The sequence below is a fragment of the Megalops cyprinoides genome, chromosome 17, assembly GCF_013368585.1.
Source record: "Megalops cyprinoides isolate fMegCyp1 chromosome 17, fMegCyp1.pri, whole genome shotgun sequence".
Taxonomy (NCBI): domain Eukaryota; kingdom Metazoa; phylum Chordata; class Actinopteri; order Elopiformes; family Megalopidae; genus Megalops; species Megalops cyprinoides.
The window spans coordinates 11,533,554-11,557,716 of record NC_050599.1 but is presented as its reverse complement, the minus strand read 5'-3'; the positions used below and the strand labels follow the sequence as shown (position 1 = coordinate 11,557,716).

The following is a 24,163-nucleotide window of genomic DNA, read 5'->3' as shown; positions in this document are numbered from 1 at the left end:
GTCCAGCCAAATCTTACTCTTTACTTGGTATCTGTCCTTGCGATGAGGTAACTCGACTGGATGAATTCTTTTTCTTTGGAGGTGCATTCGACATTGTGGAAACGTACTCTTTAATTAAACAAAAGTATACAGCCACAAACTGAGTCAAACTAACACCGCTTCTGCTGTTGCGCGAGATTCCGGTAAGTTTACCATGTTGCTAAGCAACGACACTTGGAGTCGGAGGTGCTTGTGCTTCCCGGGTCCCAGCGCTAGTAGGTTGACTCCCTATTGAAGTGCGTTCATTTTGACCAGATGTTGAGCAGATCGTCTGCTCCACTTCATGTCATCTGTAGGTGATGATAGTGGGTTGTAGACGGTTAAAGCACGTAATCACCAGTGTTGTGCAAGTTAACACTTCACAAGAGCTAGCTCAAAGTTCAGTTCACACAGATTAAAATGAACAAGTTCAAGTTCTTTAGTTGCAAACGGATACGTTCAAGTTCACCGTTCATCAAGAAAATGTGCACGTTCAATGAACGCGCTCTTTTAAGGCGTTCATGTACAACACGATAATCACACACGCATTATGCAGCCAAAGATGTGCGCATCTGTTCTGAACTAATGCAATTAAGCAATCGCATAGCTGCGGTGCAAGCTGACCCCTAAAACATGCATAGAAATAAAATATTGACTATTGCTGCATCTTACAGGATCCACCAACACAACTGGTTCCATTTATCATTAGTATCATTATTGCTTCAATGTTCTGTGCAAACACTTAAAAATATTTGCTGTTGAGATGTCTGTGTCCGTTGGCAGACTGTTGCCAAGATACATACACTCAAAATCGGAATCCCTATAAATGGACTGAGCATTTACTCAAAAGCTTCTGAAATTCTGAAAATATTACAAAAGATTTTGTAATATGCCCAGCATGCTAATCAATTAACGTCCACTGATCAAACCTCAGACTTAGCCAAGACACTGTAGCTACGTAACTCACAAGTGTCTCACAAAGGAAAGGCATATGTCTATATTACCTGCCACAACGTATTCACAAACTAAGGTTCATTTTTTTGTGACTACTTCTTCAAGAAGCATGTGATTGAAAATACCAAAGTCACGATGACTCAAAGTGACAAGCAACCTTGACAGTCTCATTGAAGAGTAACGGAGTAGCAGACTATGAGAATTTGTTTCTTGCACGGCAACTGAAAGGTTCACTAATATTAATTTCATTAGTCTAGCGAAAGTAATTACAGTGCTCACTATTGGTCCACTTATCAACATCATTCAGGGGCAGTATCATGGACTGAGTTTGTTGTATTGTATGTACTGAATACTAGCACAGAATCTTAAAAGTAAGGTTGGAAGAATACCCCTTGTTTGCCAATGTTACTGTATTAGGTATCCCAGAAAGCAAATGTGAACTGGGCAAAAGAGACACTACTGTAGGATCTATTTAAAGTCCAGGGGGAGGGCTGGGGGGGGGGGGGGGGTTAGGTCCAAGACAGCTCTGCACATTGTGTACAGCATACTTCCTGCTAATGATGAGAGTATGGAGGAGCACGAGCTGTCAGGGCAAGGGGTCTGATGACTATCACACAACAGCGTAAGTGGCAACGCATGCCCTGGCTTCACTTCCACACAACACAAAACAACACAGGACAGCGGCAAGGCCCAGCTGAATGGCGCCCTTGTTCACTCCTGCCCCTCAGAGATGGAATGTGAAATAAGCTTGAGAAAGATTCTGTATTAAAACGTGTGTGTTTTTCAAAGAAGCTTCTGGGAAAAAAAAAACAGAACACCAGGAGCACTGTGTACAAGTCGTTTCAGTACAGGATTTTATGCATGACAACCCTGGTTTCAAATCCAGGGTGAGACGTGGTTGAGGAACTTGTCTTACCTTGGTTGCAGCAGTAAAAATGGTATACAGGTATTAAATATGTATGCATTAAGCCATTGATGAAGATGGTTGATCAAATTAGATTCTTAAAGATAAAAAATGTAATGTAAGGTCTTGATTGATCTCAGCAGCATGCTGACAGTCTCTTTAATGTGGAGACAATATAATACATGCATGTGACAGAGTCTCCATTCGTCACAATGCAGTTGCTTAATACTGATTCTCCAGCATGGGTTAAGTGCACAGGAAAAAGAAATGAATATACTTGGAGCACAGTAACAGAAAGACAAAGACAAAGCAACCAATCAGGTTATGAGGATTTAATTTAGTTGTTTTTAAGAACAAATTTACCACATCAAGACGATCAGTTGAAATCGTGTTGCTTTACAGTCCGATTTGACTTTCCTTTCATATCTTACCTTTTAACTCACTATACATTTTTAGAGCTGAATATTTTATTGAGCCATTTCAGGTTAAGTACCACAATACACCAGCAATATTCCCACTTGGGATTATCAGTCGGGACCCCCAACCATTACTCCAAGATGCCAAACATGGAGTTTCACTTACTATTAAAACGGGTTCATGTACTGGACTGTATGCTGTGAATGTCGCTTTTGGCTGGAGTACACATTAACATACCAGCTTCCAATGAACCATGTATCTACCATTATTCAAATTCCAAGAATACAGTGGCTAAGTGGCTTATCAAAGATTGTAAGAAACTAATAAGTTGCAGACATACATCAACAATGAAATGAAAATTGTCAGTTATATCAAAAGGGGATTGTTTATTTAAATTCCTTGCAATAACTACAGAAAAGTCTAGATTATGAAATTGCTAGATTAATGGATTTATTAGTAACATGTAAAACCGCTTTGGGTAAAAAAAAAACCTGTGCCAGTCAAACAAATCTTACCTTAACAGTGTATTTCTCAGGGACATCTCATTTTTTGGCTTTTTTTTGGCCTGCCTGCCATGTTTTGTCCTTTTACATGAGGGAGAGTATGCTATACAGTTTGACCATATATGTTTTTCTCCAAAAACAATTATTCTGAAACATATCAACCCAGACAGATAGAAAAGCACAGATGCACACAAACTCAGCAAGAAAACTGCATTTGTTTTACCTTACATTTGCTTGCAAATAAATCTCAATAAGAGCAACTGTAAATGACAAAATGTAAATCTATTACTAAAACAAATCAAATGAAATGCATTATTATTAGATATTCTATTCTTAGTATACTTAAAACATTGAGACAGTTTTACAAACACATGCTATGGGCACAAGCTTTTTTAAGAAAAACAAAATGTAGTACTTGTCAAAGAAACAATTACATACTTAGAGTAAAGGAATGCTTTTCTCATACCCTTTATGACTGGCTATAAACCACAATTCCTAGATCACTGTGGAGACAAACAGATTAGTTTTGCTATTGTGTATATAATGCTAGCATTCTAAAATATAATCTTACAAACCTAAATTCAGTACTGAACAGCATACCCCACCAATCAGCAAGCATTTAAGCTACACAGCCATCCTATGGTTCAAGTATGCATCGTTGTACACTATGCTGAATGACATGTGAAATGCATCCGATACACATGGTGACTGAACGTGGTGATGGTTTTCAGTACTTCACTTTAAGACCTCTTCATGACACCACGAACACACATATCCTCAGGTTCTAGCTAAGACTAGTAGACAGGGTTATTTCCTAGAGTCTTGGCAGGAAGTATAGTTTAATACAATATACAATGTTAAAAAAATCTGAATATACAATACATGTTAAATATCTTTTGAAACATGTAAACACTACATATGATAGCATCAACAGAAAAACACATTTATAATAATTTCTGTTTTGATCTAGTCAGTTGGCAACATGGCAAAGGTATTTGGTTTTCTCTCCTAATGAATGTGACTTTCGTTGGTTGCCATGGCTGTCAAATGGTACCATCATCCTGCGAGTAGCACTAAGAATACCAGAGTTTCAGAAAGAAGGCACACTGCTTATTAGAAATGTTTCCATAGTAATGTGACAACAGAATTGACCAGAATTACATGAAAGTGTCACTGCGCTGTCATTGCCAAACCCCATGGTGGCAAGCACTAGGATCAATATAATTACGAGTGAACAAGAAGAGCAGTTCTAACATCAAAGGTCAGGTTTTCAGTTGAGCTGCATTTTCTGTATATGTTTAAAATAAGGTTTCCCCTCTGTGTGATTTCAAAATCCTAGTTTCTTCCCTTAATTAAATCAAGGTCATGAACTTTGTAAAATTCAGCTTAAGGGCCCCATTCAGATGCCCTTGTATCACAACGCATTGTTATCTATACATGTATTGAAGTGTATAACCACAATGCATGCACAGCCTATTTTGTAAACATAAAACTATCCTAAAGTTAGCAAAACTGAAACTCTTCTCCACACAAAGATACAAGGTACAAAAATAACTGCCCTTTAGTAAAAATAAAGTAAAAAAAAAAACAACACTTGAATGCACAAGAAAATGTTTATAAACTTCGTGTGATAACAGTTTTGTTACTTATTTGACACATATTAGCTGAGAAAATTATCAACAAATTTAATTAAATATTGGCTAAAAACATGCAGCAAGGACCCACACAGCCAGGAACTTTAAATTTAAATGAGCCAATGACAATTAATAGGAGAGAATGATTGCTATTATCATACTTTTCATATGTTTTTCTTCCAGATTACTGGTGCATTCTTATACTTTTAATGTTCATATTTGTTTTTGCTATGTGACACCTATCATCAATAATTCAATGTGCCCTACTAATGATGACCCAGTCCAACCTCCCATTCAAATGCCTGTATAATATTGTGGCAGGAGAGCTGTGTGCTGTATCATATTTTGTAAGGTAATCAAAGTTCTTTTAATTCTGATAACACATTATTGTAAAACAAAAGAGCATATGTGAACTTCCCAAAGATCACTTCTACAAATAAAAAACCAAGCGAGGATCGGGACTAGCCAGTTAATAGGTTCTACTGCCATCCAGTAGCACATATAGTGTAACAGCTTGTTATGGCCAGATGCGTAACAATGATACAGTAGTGCAGTAATGCACTGAGATCATCATTAAACAGTTTTCATACTTATGTATGTATGTGTGTATTTATTTCTTGCTTTTTGTTTTGCAGGCAAGGGTCCACAGACCATTGCCAATTGTTTAGAATCGTGCTGTCATGTATATTTGAAAAAGAGATTTGAATGCAATTTTGAAAAACAATTTTTGAAAAATTTCATTCATGCCCGACCCAACCTTTTCATACTTTTGCATTTTGAGCATTCTATATGCTCAGTCATACAACGAGCCACTCACACCTAACAGTATGGCACAGACAGCAAGGCCCATCTTACATTTCATATGAATGGCATTAGTGAGCAAAGGATGTGCAGGAATGCGCAGCGTCCTGCTTAGTTTGCGCCTGCGCGTGGCTGTGAAATCTAATGCAAGTCTGACGTAGCGTGGTGTGAGGCCAGTCGGAGACTCCGAGGCGTGCTGGACTGAGCCTGCCGGGAGAAAGAAAGGACGGCTCTTGACTGAGGCCCACCACTTGGCTCATTATGGATGGTGAGCATCCTATAGAACGGTTTCAAGAGGCAACAAGCAGGACTTCTGAAACATCCCATCCCGCTGCTGTCCTCACCTTGGAAGTAGCCACAACATATAGCAAAACAGCAAGTCTGCATTCTGCATTTTGCACTGGGTAACTATGCTGGCTTTTGCAACCTCTAAACAGGGCCTGAAGTGTTTCCATTGTGTTTCTTTAGTTAAAAATGAGTGGACTGACAGCAGGAGGAATCCTTGTAGACAGGGCATTATTTGTCCTTTTTATGGACAGCATCCTTAGTCTTTACATCCATCTTTAAAGGATCTTTTTAGTGGGTTGCGGGCTTTGGTTAACTTATTTAATCATTAAACTATAAGTGTATATAGACATTATGTGTGAGTTGCCATAGGTGCTATTGATACAGATAAGATTAAAAGGGAACACAAACATATAGATCAAGTCATTGCAATCATTCCATAATAATACTGTAGAATCTCTTCCCATCAAACAAATCATCAGGAAGCTGTGCTTGAATCTTGTCTCAATAAACACTTTTTCACAAATGAGAGGATTTTAGTAAAGCTGTTATGAATAACAATAACAATGCATTCACTTCATGTTTCACTTCAAGACAGATTTACTGGTTTTAATTGAACTGAAGAGAAATACATGCATATGCTACCTCCTAAAACAGTGTATTGTTTTTTCAAAAGTGGTACACAAAATAACAGTACCGATATTAAACATCCAACAAGTATAAACCACACAAAATATTCACTCTACATTCTACCCAGACATACTCGTTCACTAAACTAAATTTGAAAATGCTTAGCCTTTGAGAACAGACACAACCCATAAACATGATGTGAGTGCTTTAATTAAAATCTTTTATTTTTTTTTTTCCAAAAGGTCACTTGTAAACTTGACAGATTGAGGTCAATGGATTAAAATCAGTTAGACTCCCTTCAAATATTTAACAGGAAGGAAGACTTGGAGAAAGAGAGGGTGCAATCCCTCAACTGACATTTTTATAAAATGTGTATATGTGTATGAGCGTTGCACGTCACAGAGTCCCACAAGATGTATGAGGAAGGTTTGAACATTGTGATTGAACAGACACTTTAAAAAGGCATGCTTTTTGCAGGAGCAGTGCTCTCACACTGTGACCAAAATCCAAACTTTTCTCCCCAACCATTTCTCACATCCAAGAATTCATCCAATTTGTTTTAAACTTTCTGTCAGTTTAATGTGTGCCAGTGTCCTTGATGTAAACTGTACCTTGTGACATGGACACACACTAAATGGATTATCATGTTTAAAAAGAGCAACTCGGGAGACCCTATGTCTGAGTTTTACTCACATTGTCAGAGGACAACTTTAACCCTCCAGGCAACATAATGAACGCTTGTCATTGTGCTTACGTATTTTCTGTGAAAACCCCTTTTTAAAAAAAATGTAGCAGAAACTGGAATATATTCCATTGCCCCTTTGGTCACAATTCCTCTGCAGTGATGTCTGAAACCCTCAAACAAATTAGTAAGGAGTCAAAACAGATAATTTCAAACATTGTGGACTTGCATGAGTTATAGCATGAATGCAACCACAGTACCCTAATGGGTTCTGACAGACAACAGTATTGACGGTAAGCCAGGAGAAGAAGATCTGGATTATTTCTTGCCCAGCGTAACGGACCCTGGTGTCCCGGTTCTGACTGATGGAGGCCTCTTCAGAGGGCGTTCCGAGTCAAGGATGGCGGGCCCGGCGCTGGAACCCAGTCCCCTGACTGTGAGCCCCTGAGGGGGGGGGGGGGGCATTGGCGTCAGCAGCACCCGGACTTGCTCTCCGCCGCCACGGCCTCCTGGTCCAGTTTGACCCTGTCCCCATTGCTGTCCTCGTAGGGCAGCCCCTTGTCATTGATCAGGATGTTCTCCACCAGGAAGCGGGCCGCCTCGTCCACGTTGATGTTGTCCTGCAGGTCAGATGTGGGACACGCAGTCAGTGCTGGGTACAGTGCAGGTCTGTCTGCCCACTGCAGTCACCCTCCCCATTGCTGGTAGTACACAATGCACACTTAAGACAAAGTCTTACCAATCAAACCATGAAACATTGATTAAGTACAAACACCTCCATGAAACAGAATAAAAGTTTCGATTTTTAATGAAATAACTTGATTTGTAATCAAGTTTTTCTGAATTGGAGAAATGTGGTAATAGCTATGCACTGAGAAATGGCACATTATGCAACATTTCCAGAATGTGTCTATGACTGACGTCACAGAAATAAATATTTCAGGATGCATTTTTCTAACTTTCAAAAATATTTTCAGATCACATACAGGCTGACAAATCGCACCATATTCCTCTGAGCGGTGTTACTTTAAAAAAAAAAAAAAATTTCCTGTAACTTGAACATGGATATCTCTGGAGTATCTGGTTTGATTGTCATAATGGGGCCAAAGTTGGTAACAATGTCAACAGAGGTCCAGACAAGGCTCTAGGGGTTGAAGTCTGTTTTGTGAACACAACACACTAAGCTGGTTCCATCAGCCCTTCTGAGGTGAAATTGTTGACCTTGACAGTCTGCTGAGTGTGGGTGGCATGGTGATCAGCTGCTCTCCAGTCTGTGGGGTGGTGAGACATCCGCCCTAAAGGAAGAGCTTCAAGCCCCCGTTCAGGGAGGACACCTGGGAAAAACCGATTCTACCAACAGAGGCATTCCCAATTACCGCTGACATTTTACAGATTTGCAAGTGGTGTACTGTGACAGTCGTTTGTTCTTAGAAATATTTCCAAGTTTGTGCCTTTGGTCCCACATGGCTAAATCGATAGCATGTTTAGGCAGACAAATGAATAAAAATGATTCAGAAGGACACAGAGCACTTTTGTTATTGTATATTCATGCACTGCTGCATTTCCATGGGGACCGGGGAAAAAAAAAAAGATGAACCGTCTTTGACAAGAAGTCAATAAGGAGAGAAGTCAATGAGGAATGACTCAGACATTCAGCCCTGGCAGTCTTGCGAATTTTTCCTTCACCAAGCAACAGAGGTGCCCACATTCCATACAGCTGTCACCAGATATTTTTAAATAGCCGGAGCTCCAGCTATAGCCAGCTTCCAGTATTGCCCTTTCATGATTCTTTAATGAATTTCATAAAGCTCTATATATGTGAACAGTCGGAGCCCATCTGAGCTCAGTGGATCTGACATGAAGAGCCGCGCAGACGGCAGGGTTAAAATAAAAGCCATCGCCGCGCTTGTCGGGCACTCGGCAGATAAGTGCAGCCGATCTGACACTCTGCGAGAGCATGAATATTCATCTGTTGTTTTCCAGTTGCGTTCGAGAGGATGGCTGAACTTAAGTTGCTCTGTGACCGAGAGTTCTCTGCTGGGGGGATTCTCGGTAAATTTTCCCCCCCCGGGGAGGGGCTGGCCGCCTCTGTCGTGGTGGTTTCCATGTGGTCATGTGATCGCTGTCTTAAACAACCTCTGGGGAACGTGGCCCCTGGCTCCCTTCCTCTTGCTGTTCCCATTGTGACGCAACGCCCCCAAACCCATGCTCTTACACTACCGTCCACCGACCAAGCATGCTACGCCTTCTGTAACAAACCGTGACTGGGGACTAGCGCAGCAGCACAACCGCAGCACAAGATCTTGTGAATGACCTTTACCTGTTTTGTTTGATTCCTTTTGTTAATGTCTGAAAGGAATAGGTATGGGTAATTCCCTCCACTCATAAACTACATCACCTTAAGCTTTTCTACTGAATGTGACATAAATGTAGCAAATGCATGAAGATGGTGAAAGGGAATGACATGATTCATGTGTAGGACTGGCTTTATGACCAGTGTGCACTGCCGTATTAACAACAATCCTGCTTTGTTCCTTTCCTTTTCATCCGCTTGTTCATGTGGTTTGTATCTCGTGAGTGAGTGTGTGTGTGTGTGTGTGCGTGTGTCTCTCTCTCTCTCTCTCTCTCTCTCTCGCTAGTGCTCAGTCAAGTAATTCCTCTGTGATTCAGAACAATGAGTCTAGGGTAAATAAACCAGACATCTGCATGCTGTTCTGAGTGTTTCACGATTGGGGTAAAAAAAAACAAAAAAAAAAACAGAGAAATCTCTGTCTCCATCCAGCTATCAGGACTTCAGGGCGCTTCAGCTGCAGAGGAAAATACTGAAAATACAGACGTCAGCATGAAGGGCCCGTGTGCCAAAGCTCCGCATCCGACATCTGTGTGCATGTCTCGCAATGTGGCCGATAGCTCGGGACCATGTGGTCCTGCACGCTGAGCGCTGGCACTCCTTCTGTCACACAGAAAGTGCACAAGCGAGATAGGAGGAGGCACGAGACAGTCGGCAATCAGTTGTGCGGAAGAGGCCAAACACAAACAGGGCTCTGGAACCCGATGATGCCATAGCCTTCCGATAACAACACCGAAAATCTTGTTGCTCATGGAAACTGGGCAGGTGTACAAGCTTGCCTGTTAGGTGGCACTGCGTGCTGTACGCACAGTGTCGAAGCGTAATGACTGGAGCAGCGTAGCTTTGTTTCCACTGCTTTTTAAGCAGTCTCATAAATCGTGATATGACAGTGATGTACAGCCACACAAGCAGCTGCGAAATCAAAAGTTATGTTGAATTTTACGGTCAAGAAGTTTTGATATGACAACAAGAAGTATAAAAATTAAGGTATTAAAGAGATATTCTGATGACAAAATGATACAACCTTTTATGAACTACACCCATATCAACATTCTGAATAATTCTACCACTGTAGTATGGGACAAGGTTTAAGAAAAATAGCCATGCACATGCCTTAAATGGTTATAACTGTAATGGAGATGTAAAAATTGAAACTGCACAACAGCTTGTTGTTCTTCCTGAATTCTACAATACAGAGAGAAGGGGACTAAAATAGAAGTGACCTCGTTTAGTGGCTGAAGTTACACCTAAGCCATAATCAATCATAGGACACGTCTCGTAACCTCCTTTTGGTTTCAGCAGATAAGAATACTGGGTGATGCTAAAGTAAATTAAAGATGTCTCATCCTAATCCATAAAAATTGCAGAGAAATGTCAGGCTAGTAACAAATATGGGAATATCTGATCTCTTCCAAGTGACCATAAGCAACACTCAAATGTAATATAATGCAAATGACTCCAATAAATTACTATAAATCCAAAATCAGTATATAGCAGGATAACAGGTTTTACAATTTTTTGTAGTGCTAACAGAGTGGAGTCTATCATGACCATTTTTGGAGCCCCCAACTTGTGGTTGAATATGAAACTCTAGGAATGACCTAGGGTAATTATTCAAGGTTTTCACTTTACAAAACAAAGATATGGATAGGCAGAGTTTGTATTTGTCAGACAAGTTTTATTGTGCCCCTCTTAATCAAGTTTTCAAAATTAATCGATATGGATAAATCCCTCAGTTTTATAACACGTGCCAGGTTCCTTTTAACCCCAAGTCCCACTCCAAAGTTGTGATTAGCCCTGATTAAAGTCAAGCTTCTCAGCTTCCAGTCTTCCACACACATAAGTATGCAAGGAACCCACTGTATATTTTATAGTTTAAATAATAATAACAATCATCATCATCATGGATTTCAATACATAGCTGCTCTAGGAGAAACAGCAATCTGTAATAAACTACAATATTGAAATATTAAAATGTTGCTAGTCTGAGGTAAGGGGAAATGAATATTCATGCAACTGAGAGCACAAGAGGTTGTCTCATAGCCTGCACCAGAGAGATATTACTCTCAAACGTCACTGTTCTGGGCCTTAAAGCTTCAGAATACCAAAAAAACTGCCTCGACAAAGAAAAATCTTTGCAAGTGGTTTGACAGCCCACTATTTAGTGACATCATAGTTCTTTGAACTAACCGTTGCTAAGGTAATGGGCAAAAGAACACTTCAAGTTTTCAGCAGAGCAGAGAGCGCTGATTGAATACATAAGAAAAGCAACTATACATAAATATACCCCTATATAAGACAGGGGGTGAGCAAGGTTACCTTGCATTCAGTGCCTAGGGTGGAGAGAAGCCTATGGATCTGCATGAACTGCAACAGTGAGGCCTCATGACAGTTTGGGCTCAGCTGACCTAATTTCATTCAAAGCAAGTGCAACTTCCATAGCAACCTCCATGCATTCCTTCAGAGCACTGGGTTATTATGAACTGTGAGACATTTTATTGCTTTAAAAGAGGGACGCATGTATATGTAGCACACCCTTCAACTACATATTTTTAACATAACACTAAAACATTATTAAATAATTCTGTGTGAAATGTCCATGTTATTCATGCCATTTTAAATACAAGTCAAAAGTAATGCTGTCTATGAGTGGCAGCAGTTGAAATCTCTATGGCAGCTGACAATGCTCACTTTATCAGTGATATTCAAAAAGTACCAATAAGAACTCTCAGAACTCTTAGAACTCTCAAAATTTGGATACTTTTTTTTTTTTAAAACAGCCCTCTAGATTTCCTGTTATTTAATAAAATGTATAATTTGATATTATTCTGTTAGATTTATTTTAATGATACCACTATGGATTAACATGCAGCAGGAACATACTACAAAACCATTCTTGTGTAAAGCATGTAGTAGTATGCTTATAGAGTTGAACGTCACAAATATCCATATTGAGTGCCATGAAAGCAGTGAATTATCCTTAATACCATGAAGTATTTCAGTCATCTTATAAATGCACCCTAATATGGGCAATTCATGCCTCCTACTCTTTTTTTACCCTGAGCTGCTTAAGAGCCCAAATTAGTGCACTAATCACACCAAGATTTAAGGTTTTCAGCAAGGTTGGGTGCACATGGTTCTGAAGTAACAAATATTACTGCACCACATTATCTTTAATCTTCACCTGTTCTCATGTTGGCCACCCAGACGCCTTTGGCTAAATTTCCTGGATGATCTCACCTTGGCCGAGGTCTCAAACCAGCCCAGGAAGCCTGTCTCTTTGCAGAAGTTGTCCATGAGGGAGGAGTTGTTGGTGGTCTCCTTCTTCTGGTCGCACTTGTTGGCCAGCAGCACGGAGGGGATGGGGCTGCCATTGGCCAGCTTCACCTTGCTGTCCAGGTCGTGCTTCCACTTGGACACCGCCTCGAAGGTGGAGCCGCGCGTCACGTCGAAGACGACAAACGCCCCAACGGCTTCCTTGTAGTACACCCTGGTCATGTTACCGAAACGTTCCTGACCTTAACGAAAAAAACAGCACATTTGAAATTATGACACAGCGATATTAAATAATTCTAACAATGAATCATACTTTATATTACATTTGACTTTTCACATACTTCATATGCTTTATATCATATTAGACTATTGTCATTTACCAGATGCTCCTACCCAGAGCAACTTACACAATGTATCTAATCAAGTGGCATGAAAAGTTGCACATACAGGACACCACTAACCACATATGAACAAGCCTCAGTGCCAAACATAGTTCTTACAGCTGAAAGACAAACATTTCAGTGCCCTTAAGTCTCACAGGGGCTCCCACACAGCTCAGTGGTCAAGGCACTCAACTTGAGTGCAAGCGGGTTCTACAGCTTGGGTTAGATCCCAGCCGTATCATAAGATGACTGCTACTGGGAGCCCACAGTGTCAGAATAACGTGGCTTCATTCTGCTAGGGACAGGGGTGGGCGTATCCATAGGGTTGCTAATCTCTGCTAATCTTAGGCATCCTGCCATTCATCAGGCACCTGCAAGTTGCATGGATGATGCCAGCTAAGAAGCATCCGTTCTCCAATGAGCACCCACTCTTGCTGTGGAAAGTCGCATGACTTGTAGTGTGAAAAACAGCCATTGGCTCCATGCAAATGCATCAGAGTATTGCCCAGTGCGAAAGGTTGTGCAGTGCGACAGGTCTACCTCTGCATACAACTGGCAATTCCAAACACAGGTTGCATGAAGTGGAAAAAGCATTAAAAACCTCCTATTGCCACAAACAATATTGCTGTTACATACAGCTACATCCACTACTGATGCTCTAAATATACATTTTCGTATCACAATGTTTTGGGATTATTATTATTTTTTTTTTTGCTTTTGTTTTTCCGAGTTCTGACTTCATATAAATTAGTAAGCAAAAGAGAGAGACCAAGGACAGGAACAGGCTGCGATGCTCCAGCTGAATTGCTAATCACAGATCTCTCTGTGTGCTGTTATTCTCTGATTAGCAAAGCTCCTCTTCAGCTACAAAATCTGAATAATATCAATCTTCCAATGATTGCATGTGTACTCATAATCAGGCTTTGTGAAGGACACATTCCATCTACCTTCAATGGTAACGCATATTTTTGCGCATAAAATTATGCATATGATTATGATCACTTTGTGCATTTCACTGTGTAGTAACAATATGGTGAAAATCATGTCTGAAATACCCCACTTGTTTTTAGAAGGTCATTATCCACTGTGTCCTTGTTCTGCTTTCAGCAAAAGAACATTCTGGTTTTGTTTTTGAAGCTTAAATTGCAAATGCAATTCACTGTAGCTCACCAAACATGATTAAATTCTACTTGGCCTCTTTCCCAACATCAGTTACCCTTGACTATATGCTTCACAATACACATGGAGGCACCTAATGGTTTTGGAAATCTCGGCTGGCAGACTTTACACTAGTATCAGCATCAGAGGCAAAAATATGGGAATAGGAAAATGAGATATTACCTATTTAAATATTATTGATTGACTTCACTTAAGAATTGATACAGTACCTTAATGTTTGCAAAGTGAATCACAAGGAATGTCTACAGTATGTTCTCGGTAAATTTATGTCCATTGCAATTACACAGATCACTCTATTTATAACAGAAAATTGTACTCCTTTTTATCACTTGGAGAAAAAATGCAAACAACAGATATTGTGGAGGCTCAAATCTAGTAATTACATTAGCAGAGTTATGGGTGATGTCATAACCAAACATTGAACCACCCACAATTTTAAGACTAAATCAATACCTTTAGCAGTTTTGTTGCATTGGAGACACCACAAGTAGAAACCCACAACACAACCCATGTCTGTTGCAGGTGTTTCATCGGTTTTATTTCTTTTTTTCCACAATCATGAAGCTACCCAAGAATGTCACAAGAAAGCAGCAGAGCAGAAAGCAAGTTGTTACATTTTTATGTTAAAAGATTTTAATTTCTTGAAAACTTTATTTACATGTTAGGTAATCTGAAATTATTCACAGTACAGATAACAGGTGACATGAACTCACTGCATTCATTCACTAATTTATTTTCCTTTACCTAATATGTTGTTCAACTCAGAACTTGTTTTATAACTACGCCGAGAAGATAAAAATTGCTCTTACCTGTAAACATCAAGAATCTAAAAATGTAACAATCCATTTAAACCACAGAACATGTGCCTATTTATAAATCTTCACAGAGACAGACTTGTTACACTCTCCCAAAACTGAGGCAAGTGCCCATTTTGTTTTCACGTTTTTCTAAACTACTGCACTCCAGTGTCCAGTCTTCAAGTTTTAGTGGATGGATATACCACACCATCAACTGTATAGAACTAGCTTTCATTAAATATTTTCTGTCATGTTTCTGTCAATTTTTCAGAATTTTTGCAGAAGACTGAGAGGGCAGTGCTGATTAAATCCAACCAGCTGATGTAACTGTGACCACCACAGGGCAGCGTGTTGATGAAGCGATGACAGATAAAATATCCCTAAGATAACTTTAACATTTCAACATAACACAGTTATTGAAATATATAACTCCATCTACTATGATATTCGCACAGATGCTGATCAAACATAGTGATGCCCAGGTCGTTCCCTCCAATTCTGTCACTGGTACATGAATGGAGATGACGTGGGTTCCTCATAATAGCTGTGTCGGCTCTGAGCTGCACCTGAGCCGCATCTTTATGCCTGTGCTCTAGTACTTTTGCCTTGGGATTTGTAATCACAGTTTTCTAAATGCACATTTTCTTTACCCATGTGCTTTTTCATCTCACTTTTCTGCATTTCTTTTGGCTGCATTATTGATGTTTCAGTGTCAAACGCACAAAAAAAAAAAAAAAAAATCAGGAGTTCACTGTAAACACAGAGAGTTCATTTCTCTGAATACTTCATGCCCCACAGGCTATACAACTGAGCTGTGTAAATTCAAATTGACGCTGCTCTGATCTTCTTCCCCTTCAAGACATACATTAATGCTAGGTTTCATCTTAGAAATGTTGTCAGCAGTATGCTCTGAAAATATGTTTACGCCCAGGTAGGAACTCATCAATCTGAAAACATCCACTGCATAGCTGCTATTTTGAATTAAGCATGTGCTACAAAATGGTAATATGGAGATGAATATACAAGCAATTCTGCCTTGCTGACAGCATATAATTGTATTTCTACACAGTGGAGTAGTGAAATTTTCCCACTTGTGTATTAAAGAACAAATCAATCCACAGAGAAGTAAACTATAACATCCATGGACATTATACAGGGTATGCACTTCTAATATCAGCACAGTGGGTTGCTTTAGATCTACAGACATTTTGTATATTAGTTACAATATTCCCTTCTCCCAACAGGATTTATAGAGCCATTTAGAAAGAAGAAATAAAATTTAAAAACATAAAATAAATCTGATTACTAGATGATAGTCATAATTTAACCATTGTGGTCACATGCCTGATCTTATCTGCTGGCTCTGACCACATGTCTGGGTCTTCAATTCATAACAGAAATATTATCACAGAAAGAGAAAGGGCATATGAATTTTGTCATCTGATAGAATTCAATCTGATTAATGTTTCATGTGATGATTTAATGAATATTAATGCATTCATGTTGGTGAATTGCTCGGCAGAAATCAGTATTTTAAAGAGTGCTGCAAAAGGTAACATCTGACTGATAAAACACTTGTTTGAGGAAGAAGGTATTTATAAGATGTGTATTATACTTGTTAGGGATGAGGAAAGACAGAACTGAATGTGTTCTTGTGCTGTGAGACTTCACACTTATTAGCCACCAAAACCAGAAACAAACCAACACGTGAACATACACAGACAGACACACACCATAGTGCATTACAATGTGTTGTCTGTGACTCAGAGGCAAGGTAAGTATTCATGTCTGTGAGTTTTTCTATGAAAAGCCATATACCTCCAACAGGTTTTGTTATGATGAACCTGAAGCTGAAAACAGTGGAGGAGCACCTCTTTCAGCCTTGTAACTGTATTTTATTATGCTGCTAAATTTAGCTGGAGTTTAACCCTGGGCGAATTCACAAAGGAAACCTCGCATTCAGTGCAGCGTAGGTTTAATTCCAAAACAGAACTGGCAGGTAAAGTGTTTCTGAATAGGCAGAGGCATAGAGCTCACCAACAGGAACAATGCCAAGATTTCACAGGATTGTGGCATTACATTATTTTCTTTCTAGGTTCTTTCTATCTGGAGTGATAGTGTTTTACTCAGAATTTAATTGGATGATTTAAGAGGTCAGCGTAGTCAAATACTGATTAAAAAATAAATGCATATTTAAGATCTATCATGTGTGCCAAGGCAAGATGTATAATTTGGGAAAAAAAAAAAACTGTCAGAAACAACCTCTTAAGGCTGCATGTAGTGTTGGATATCCAGTTGCTAAAAGCAACACTTTCACATCAGCTTTTTCATATTTCCAGTAATCAAAGAAAACAATGACCCACCAGGCATTTAAAAAATGTAAAAACCAATAACTACCAGTTGTTCTGCATGTTGGCAGAAGGCTAAAGCAAAAGACAGCCATTAAATGTGTTGTCTTTGTCTGTATACAGCTTTTCATATATTGCCTGTTTAAAAATGTCAGTTTAAAAACTGTTCATTTTTGTATCAGTATTTAACGAGAGGTGTAAACTGAGCTCTCAAAAAGCATGCAAGTCAAGCTCAACTGTTAGTGTTGTCACACAAGAATCAAAACCCTGGGACTCTTCAAAAAAGAACATCTTGTTGACAGAATTCGTGGATGTTTGCAGATAGGAAAATGTGATCATTTTACCTTGAAAAGTACCATCAGTTTCTTAAGCATGGCTGTGCTGAAGAAAATATTCACGCAAGAGCAAGTTCTGAGGATTTAATTAATGTGATTTAAAAAAAAAAAGCAGCTAACAAATACTTGCATATGACTATGTTGGTATTTTTTCCACTGTCAGCACAGATCGGCAACCATGACACAGCAAAAAGTCATGTTCAGCTGTCAACAGAGCAATGTGAAGCAGGACAATACAGTCATCTGTTAACACCATTCAAGCGCAACTAGCTCAAACATTCAAGATGTTCAGGGGAATATGAGAATCATGTGGCTGAGTGGTGATTGGATCAATGTCATGCCAAGACTAAACTAATTAACATTCAAAAACTGGAAGCCGGGCCAATCAAACTGTTCTAAACTACAGGGGAGGGGGCAACAGGGCTTTCAGACATGGACATGTGTAGTTTAAGGCCGTGTTACAAAACTAAAAATGTTATGCAACACTTCCACTAACTGCATCAGCTATACTGCTATTGTACCAACTGTTTATGCTTATGTCACTGCACTGCAGCTGAGCCTAGGTGAACTGACAGTAAGGTAATGAAATACACACTTCACAAGTCAACTCTTTAACAGAATTTTCATTACCAAACAGCATAGTTAACATGGTATATCTTCCCTAGATATCAGAAACAGGGGGTAATAAGCAAAATATTAGCTGCTAAAGAAATACCATCAACTGTGCCTTAAGCATCAGCAGTGCCTTAGCTCCAAGTATTAAGGCCCCAACCAGCTGTCCTTAAGTCTTCACTCTATCTGCTTGATTCTCTTCTCCGATGCAATGTTAAGTGTGCTCACTGAAACTGATATACATTGCATCTAGAGATCTAGATTTACTTTTGCCTAGGATGGCCAGTTGCATTGTATGGCCATTTGGATGCCATAGTAACTGAATCACAAACTGAGAACTGGATAAGTGCAAGCCTCTTTACTGGTTAACTTTTGATAATGTAAACAACCAACAAATGACAATATTTTTTTTTAAAACAAAAACATAATTAATAGAGTGTAATGTAATTATGGAGCTTTAATCTCAGAGGCTTCATTAAATGAGATATATCTGAATCTTAGTATCATCCACTTAATCATCATCATCATGGGTCTCATGTGGCTTATGTGGATATTACGTTATAAATTCAAGCCATGATAAGAAAAAAAATGCGACTCCATGTATTCAGTTTGCCTCTCACAGAGAGCACTTACATTGTCACTCAACTGTATGAAAGGAAGAATGCTGTCTGATATGTAAAGTAGCTTTGTGATGAACACTAACCCATTTTTCCTTTAGATCTGGGAGCAAATTATATCAAAATCAATTAGGAACAGAGGTGTTTTTTTTTTTCTCTGGCCTTTTTTACTTTTTTTTGGTGGCATCAAAATATTACAGGTTTTTCCCATAGATGGAAATGCATGTTGACATTTACATGCAAACGTGTCTTTTAAATCAGTCATCTCTCCAAAGTAATTAACTCAGTTTCATGCAAAATGTCAAAATAATACATTAGCAGAAAGGTGGACTGGGGCTAAGTGTCAGGCATCAACAGCTGCATAATAAAAGGCACAATTCAATTCTCCCAGAAAGTGATTTGACCTTAAATCCCACTGAAATTTCATACATATGAGTTATTTCTTATCTGTGTGGATTGCAAGAATCCACACAGTAGAACTTTTAATTTTTATTCAATAATGAAACTAGCTCATTTAAAATTTTTGTGGTTTCCTGATCAACTGTATGGTAATTAACCAAACCCAAAAATGCACATTGCAGGCAAATACAGAGGAAATGCTCAAACTATTTTGCTATGCATGCTGGGGATGGAGGCTGAGAACAATGTTAAAGGCATCACAGTCTGGTTCAAATGATATTACAGCATCCCTTATAAATGTATAAACATACCAATTTGTACAAGACAGCCAACTAACTATGTCTGAGGGCACAATATAGTTTTCAAGAAGTCACAACTCAAGCGTCTACTCATTTCTCATTTCATGAGTGAGGAAATACAGTTCATGCTTGACAAAAAAAACAAAAAAAAAAACAGTCTTTTCATATTTTATGTTTTCTATTATAACGGGACACATTTTCCAACAAGCCTGCACTCATTTGGCTGGCATGGTGAACCTGCACCTTCCTCTGACGATTCCATTTAAATTCATGGTGGCAAATGAAGAGAGTTTCTCACATGATCACTAATTGTTCTGTTGCCAATTTGATATAAAAGCTCACAAGTCTGGGGAACTGCACCAAAGGGGAAAAAAAATTCTACCACCAAATATTCTTTTGATCAGTTTATTTGTAGTATACTTGAATAAAACACCTTCTAATACCGAGAAGCACACCGAGATACCGCTGTAATATTTTTCTTTACTAATAGTCTGTAGCCTACCTTACAGTTAATACGTATGACTATTTGGCATACTCTTAATTAGAAATGAACTGTTATTAATCATTAACCACTAGTGGTTGCACTAATTTGCCTTCCAAACAAGCTTCTTCAAAATATGTTCTAACACAGTCTCTGTTTTCATCAGAACTGCTTGTGTGCTACCCCTAATAAAAGACATTAATGTTTATTGTCTGACAGTTGATCAAAGTGAGCTAGCTGAGCATGTCCTTGCCTCATAGGAATCCATCAATAAACAGAGCACCTGGAATGCTTGTCAGAGGTAACAAAGAAAACTCAAAACACTGACATTATGCGAAGACAACTTCTGTATGTTTAAGCATGATCGCTGTCCCCACAATGTAATACAGACAAGCTGAATCCATTCAGAGATTTGAAATGGCTGTGCTAGCGGTCTGAGATCCATTGCAAAAGGGAGGAGTGAAGTGATGATCATCTATATTTCAAAAACAAGAGACAGGTTTATTCAGTACCATTTCGTTAGACCATTTCATTGTGCTTGCACAACATGGGGCTTTGCAATAAATTGCCTCTGAATTATACCAAGAACTGCTCAACGACAAAGACTTTGAGATAAGTGTTTTCCATCAGCGTGTCAGTGATAAAACGGCAGCATATGATTTGTCTTCTGTTCAGTGCAAGCAGTTGACCCTGTCTTCCTCCATGTCATTCCAAAAGATTGCAAGACCACTTCACAAACAGATGCTTATGACCTTAACATTACCATGATTACATCCTGTCACTTCATTGTCAAATGTATCAGAGGATATAAATCTAATGCCAAAAAAGGCAAAACATTTAACAATTCACTTATAAATCCATTGTGGCAATCACATCTAAAAAGCTCTTGAACCCAAAGGCACTCCATTAAGGTGAAAGTGCATGCAACACAATCTCGTTAGTTCTGTATGCCATGAAGTCTTCGTCAAAGGCACTCACACCCTTTTTCTTATATGGCCTTAATCAAGATATTATCAGTGGGTGGGTTTCCATGGAAACTGTCCAAGATAGAAGAAGTAGCCGAGATTGTCAGCGATAAAGCAGTGTCGCCTGTTGGATGCCCACCTCCAGAACCAACATCTTTAAATGCTGGCCACGTTGTTTCTAAGGACAGAATTGTGTTACCATTTTGTAATGGTATTAGTTCGACTGATGTTGTTTGAATCAACCAGCTAATTTGTGAAATTGTCTGCATACTTTTTTACTAAACTAATTTATGTGAATTGAGTGAATGAGCCTAAAGAACGCTCAGTGATGCTGGATTCGTTTGTGAAACAGGACTTGAACCTGCAGCTCCCAGGTCAAATTCCTGAGCAATATCCACAAACTGCACAATCCAACACCCTCAGAAAAAAAGCATAATGCCCTTGTTTGAAGTGCTAACCTCCCCCCTCTCCTTCAACCTCCCACTACAAGGGAAGCAGTAAGATAGCCATTTTTTTCAAGACATATAAATCCTTGGCATAAGGCAATGGCTTATGGCATTGCTGTAATCATTTCATCTTGCTCAGACAGGACCAATGAAATGTTACTATTTGGAGCCAGAAGGGCGGAGGCGCTGACTTTAACAAAAATGTCTCGGCAAGGCCCAATTACTATAATCCCATTCACAACTGCGATCCTTATGGGGGGGGGGGGGGGGATGGGGGGGGGGCAGCTTTCAATGTTGCCATGCAGACAAACCAACCACCTTCTAAAACAATTTAAGGCATCCACCACACTGCATAATGTGGTGCATGCCATAGCCATAATGTAGGCTACTTCTTCCACTATCAAAAAAAGACAGTCCCTTGAGTATCAGAGACTGGAATCTGGCATTATTTTTCCTCGCAGCTCATCTGATTGAGTGATATGTGCCGGTGACAGCCTCCCTCCCTTGGCGTAGCTCAGTGTTGCAAAGAAGCCCCTGCTAAGCCAGCAGGAATTCGCACGCTGGTGCTTCCGCACCTCAGATCAGACAGCATGACAGACACAACAGTCCTGTGATTTCCTCACACAGGCTCCTCTGATAGGGGAAGAGTTAGCCTGCTCAACCCTAGCAGCAATCACTATATTGTCTGACTCTGTTTCCATCTGTTTTCATCTCACTCACAACTCCCCAGGTATATCACAGAGGCATGTGTGTTTTCCGGGGCAGGCTGACCTTATTTGGCCAGATTTAAGAAAGACGAGACTAATTAAGTATAAAAAATATCTGTGTGTGACCTTCAGATATAGTGCTAATGTAAAAGTGCATGGTTTGTAATAATTAGGAGGTAAAGGTTTGAGGTTTAGAGAGAGGTGAACCAGGGGATGTTCAGAGAAGACAGGTGCCCATCTCATCCTCATTCCAAAGAGATAAGAACTGATTCACTGTTTGTAAATGCTCCACCAAAAAAATTCCTTTACTCCATCTTAACAGTAAACATGCAGTACAATATTCTTAACTCTCAAATATTCTTCTGAGTCCAATTAAAATCCATAGCCTTTCCACTTTTAAAAAGGACTGCTTGTGACATTTGAATTTGCTGCAGTGGTTTCACTCTTTTTGAAGATTTCAGTGTAGGCTACATGTGACACTAAGATACAAAATGTATCCATTCATAAAATCCATTCTGGCATATTGCACAATACGGCCCTTGGCAGAATTGTGGTGCCAGCGCTAATCAAGAACTTATCAGGTACCTCAGTTTTATATTAAAGTCTACAAGCACTACAAAGCTGTAATTCTTGTCATCACACCTGTGTAAGACACAGGGAGCTTCTCTCCATATATGTACAGTATCCGCATCCTTCTTTCCTTTCCAGCACGTCCTGACTCTCGGCTGTCAGTTAGAAAAAGAACATGTTCCACGCCTTGCACGCTCTCCTACAAGATACCTCCCAGATAAAAACAGGCTTAGGCGGAAACACCCTTAAATCACTGCTGCTGTTTTCCAGAACTGTCCTTCCGTAACGTCGGACAACAATTTACAAGTCCATTGTTTTACATCTGCCCATGCGGCTTGCGTTTGGAGCAGAGTAGTTATGATCCTATTCGGATCATATTTGCTGTTGTTAGGCCGCTTCGCTTCATGCGTACACTTTCGTGCATGTGTGTGGTTTCATCTGCTTCTTTCACTTCCCTTTCCAGTGTTTGCACGGATTTCTTAAAGGGGCTACGCGATCTATAGACACAAACCCGCCCACGTTTTCACATATAGTGTTTGTGTTTCGAAAGCAAACAGAAATCCCAGACCTCCATCTTTAATTTTCATTTACAGTTTTTGAGCTATTCAGCACGTCGATTGTTAAACAGGATTTCACAAATAAATCACGCAGGATTTCCTTTCTGCAGGGGCGGGATTATGAACCTGAGATAATGACCTACATTTCGCTAGTAGTAACATGTTCATAAAAGTTTTTAAAAAATCTTAAAGCATGGACTAAATAACTTTTAAATATGTTCCACTACAACTTTAAAATAGTTGCTCATGAAAGTTAAATCTATACCCTAAATGCCAGTTACAAATATTAAAACAAGGAATCGCGCATCCCCCTTAAAATATTTCCTTCACACACGCGACTGTTTTCAAGTACTAAACTGTAGCCAACATTTGGCTTCCCTTTGGCTACAATATGGCATATATTAAAATACACTGCCGCAGGTCGGAATGTGGGTTTGATATAGAAACGCGAAAAAGAACATAAACAAGCAATACAAAAAATACTAGTATTTACGAAGTATCTACAAGTAACAACTTCTGATGGGTAAATGCGTTCATCGTCGGATTAACAACAAAATGTCTTACCTGCAATATCCCACAGTTGTAATCGCACCAACGTCTTGCTGTCCCAATTGATTACTTTTAGTGCGAAATCAACACCGATAGTTGCTCGGTAGTGCTGGGAAAATAGCTGGTGGACGTACCGCTTAATAATGCTAGTTTTCCCCACGCCTAACTCTCCAATCACCAAAACTTTGAACAAGTATTCCTTACACTCCGATACCGAGCCACCGGCCATGGTAAAACTTTCTCTGTGACAGCAAAAGTGTCACTATTTCCTTTTTTTACAGGACGGGCAGACAGTTGACAATGTGCTTCTCTCTCGGAAACAGCGCAGTTCAATTGCAGTCACTTTCCCCCCTCTCCTCCGTCTTACTCAACAACCACCTGATAAGTCACAGGACCCGGAACTCGCCCCGTCTAGGATAAACTTTTCTTGACTGTGAATTGGGTCTCCTGGTCAAGTCATCGTAC

General features: G+C 39.5%; 2 protein-coding genes across 2 annotated transcripts in view; both read right to left on the bottom strand.

Moving 5' to 3' along the window:
• Nucleotides 1-94, bottom strand: part of adgb (androglobin) — a 43,117-nt gene extending 43,023 nt beyond the window's left edge. Inside the window, exon 1 of the mRNA XM_036550246.1 lies at nt 18-94. Coding sequence (XP_036406139.1) covers nt 18-94 — 77 coding nt within the window. The remainder of the gene's footprint in view (nt 1-17) is intronic.
• A 7,192-nt stretch (nt 95-7,286) lies between these two features.
• Nucleotides 7,287-24,039, bottom strand: rab32a (RAB32a, member RAS oncogene family). Its single transcript, XM_036550129.1, has 3 exons — nt 23,714-24,039; nt 12,419-12,696; nt 7,287-7,448 (listed from the first exon to the last, which is right to left on the bottom strand). The coding sequence occupies exons 1-3, from the start codon at nt 23,925-23,927 to the stop codon at nt 7,299-7,301; spliced, it is 642 nt and encodes a 213-aa protein (XP_036406022.1). The 5' UTR covers nt 23,928-24,039; the 3' UTR covers nt 7,287-7,298.
• Between the last annotated feature and the right edge of the window lie 124 nt (nt 24,040-24,163).

Coding starts and splice junctions, on each gene's coding strand:
- rab32a (XM_036550129.1), bottom strand. CDS start 23,927: ATGGCCGGTGGCTCGGTATCGGAGTGTAAGGAATACTTGTTCAAAGTT. Junction 12,697..23,713: donor ACAACTGTGGGATATTGCAG/GTAAGACATTTT, acceptor TTTTTCGTTAAG/GTCAGGAACGTTTCGGTAAC. Junction 7,449..12,418: donor GGTTTGAGACCTCGGCCAAG/GTGAGATCATCC, acceptor TCTGACCTGCAG/GACAACATCAACGTGGACGA.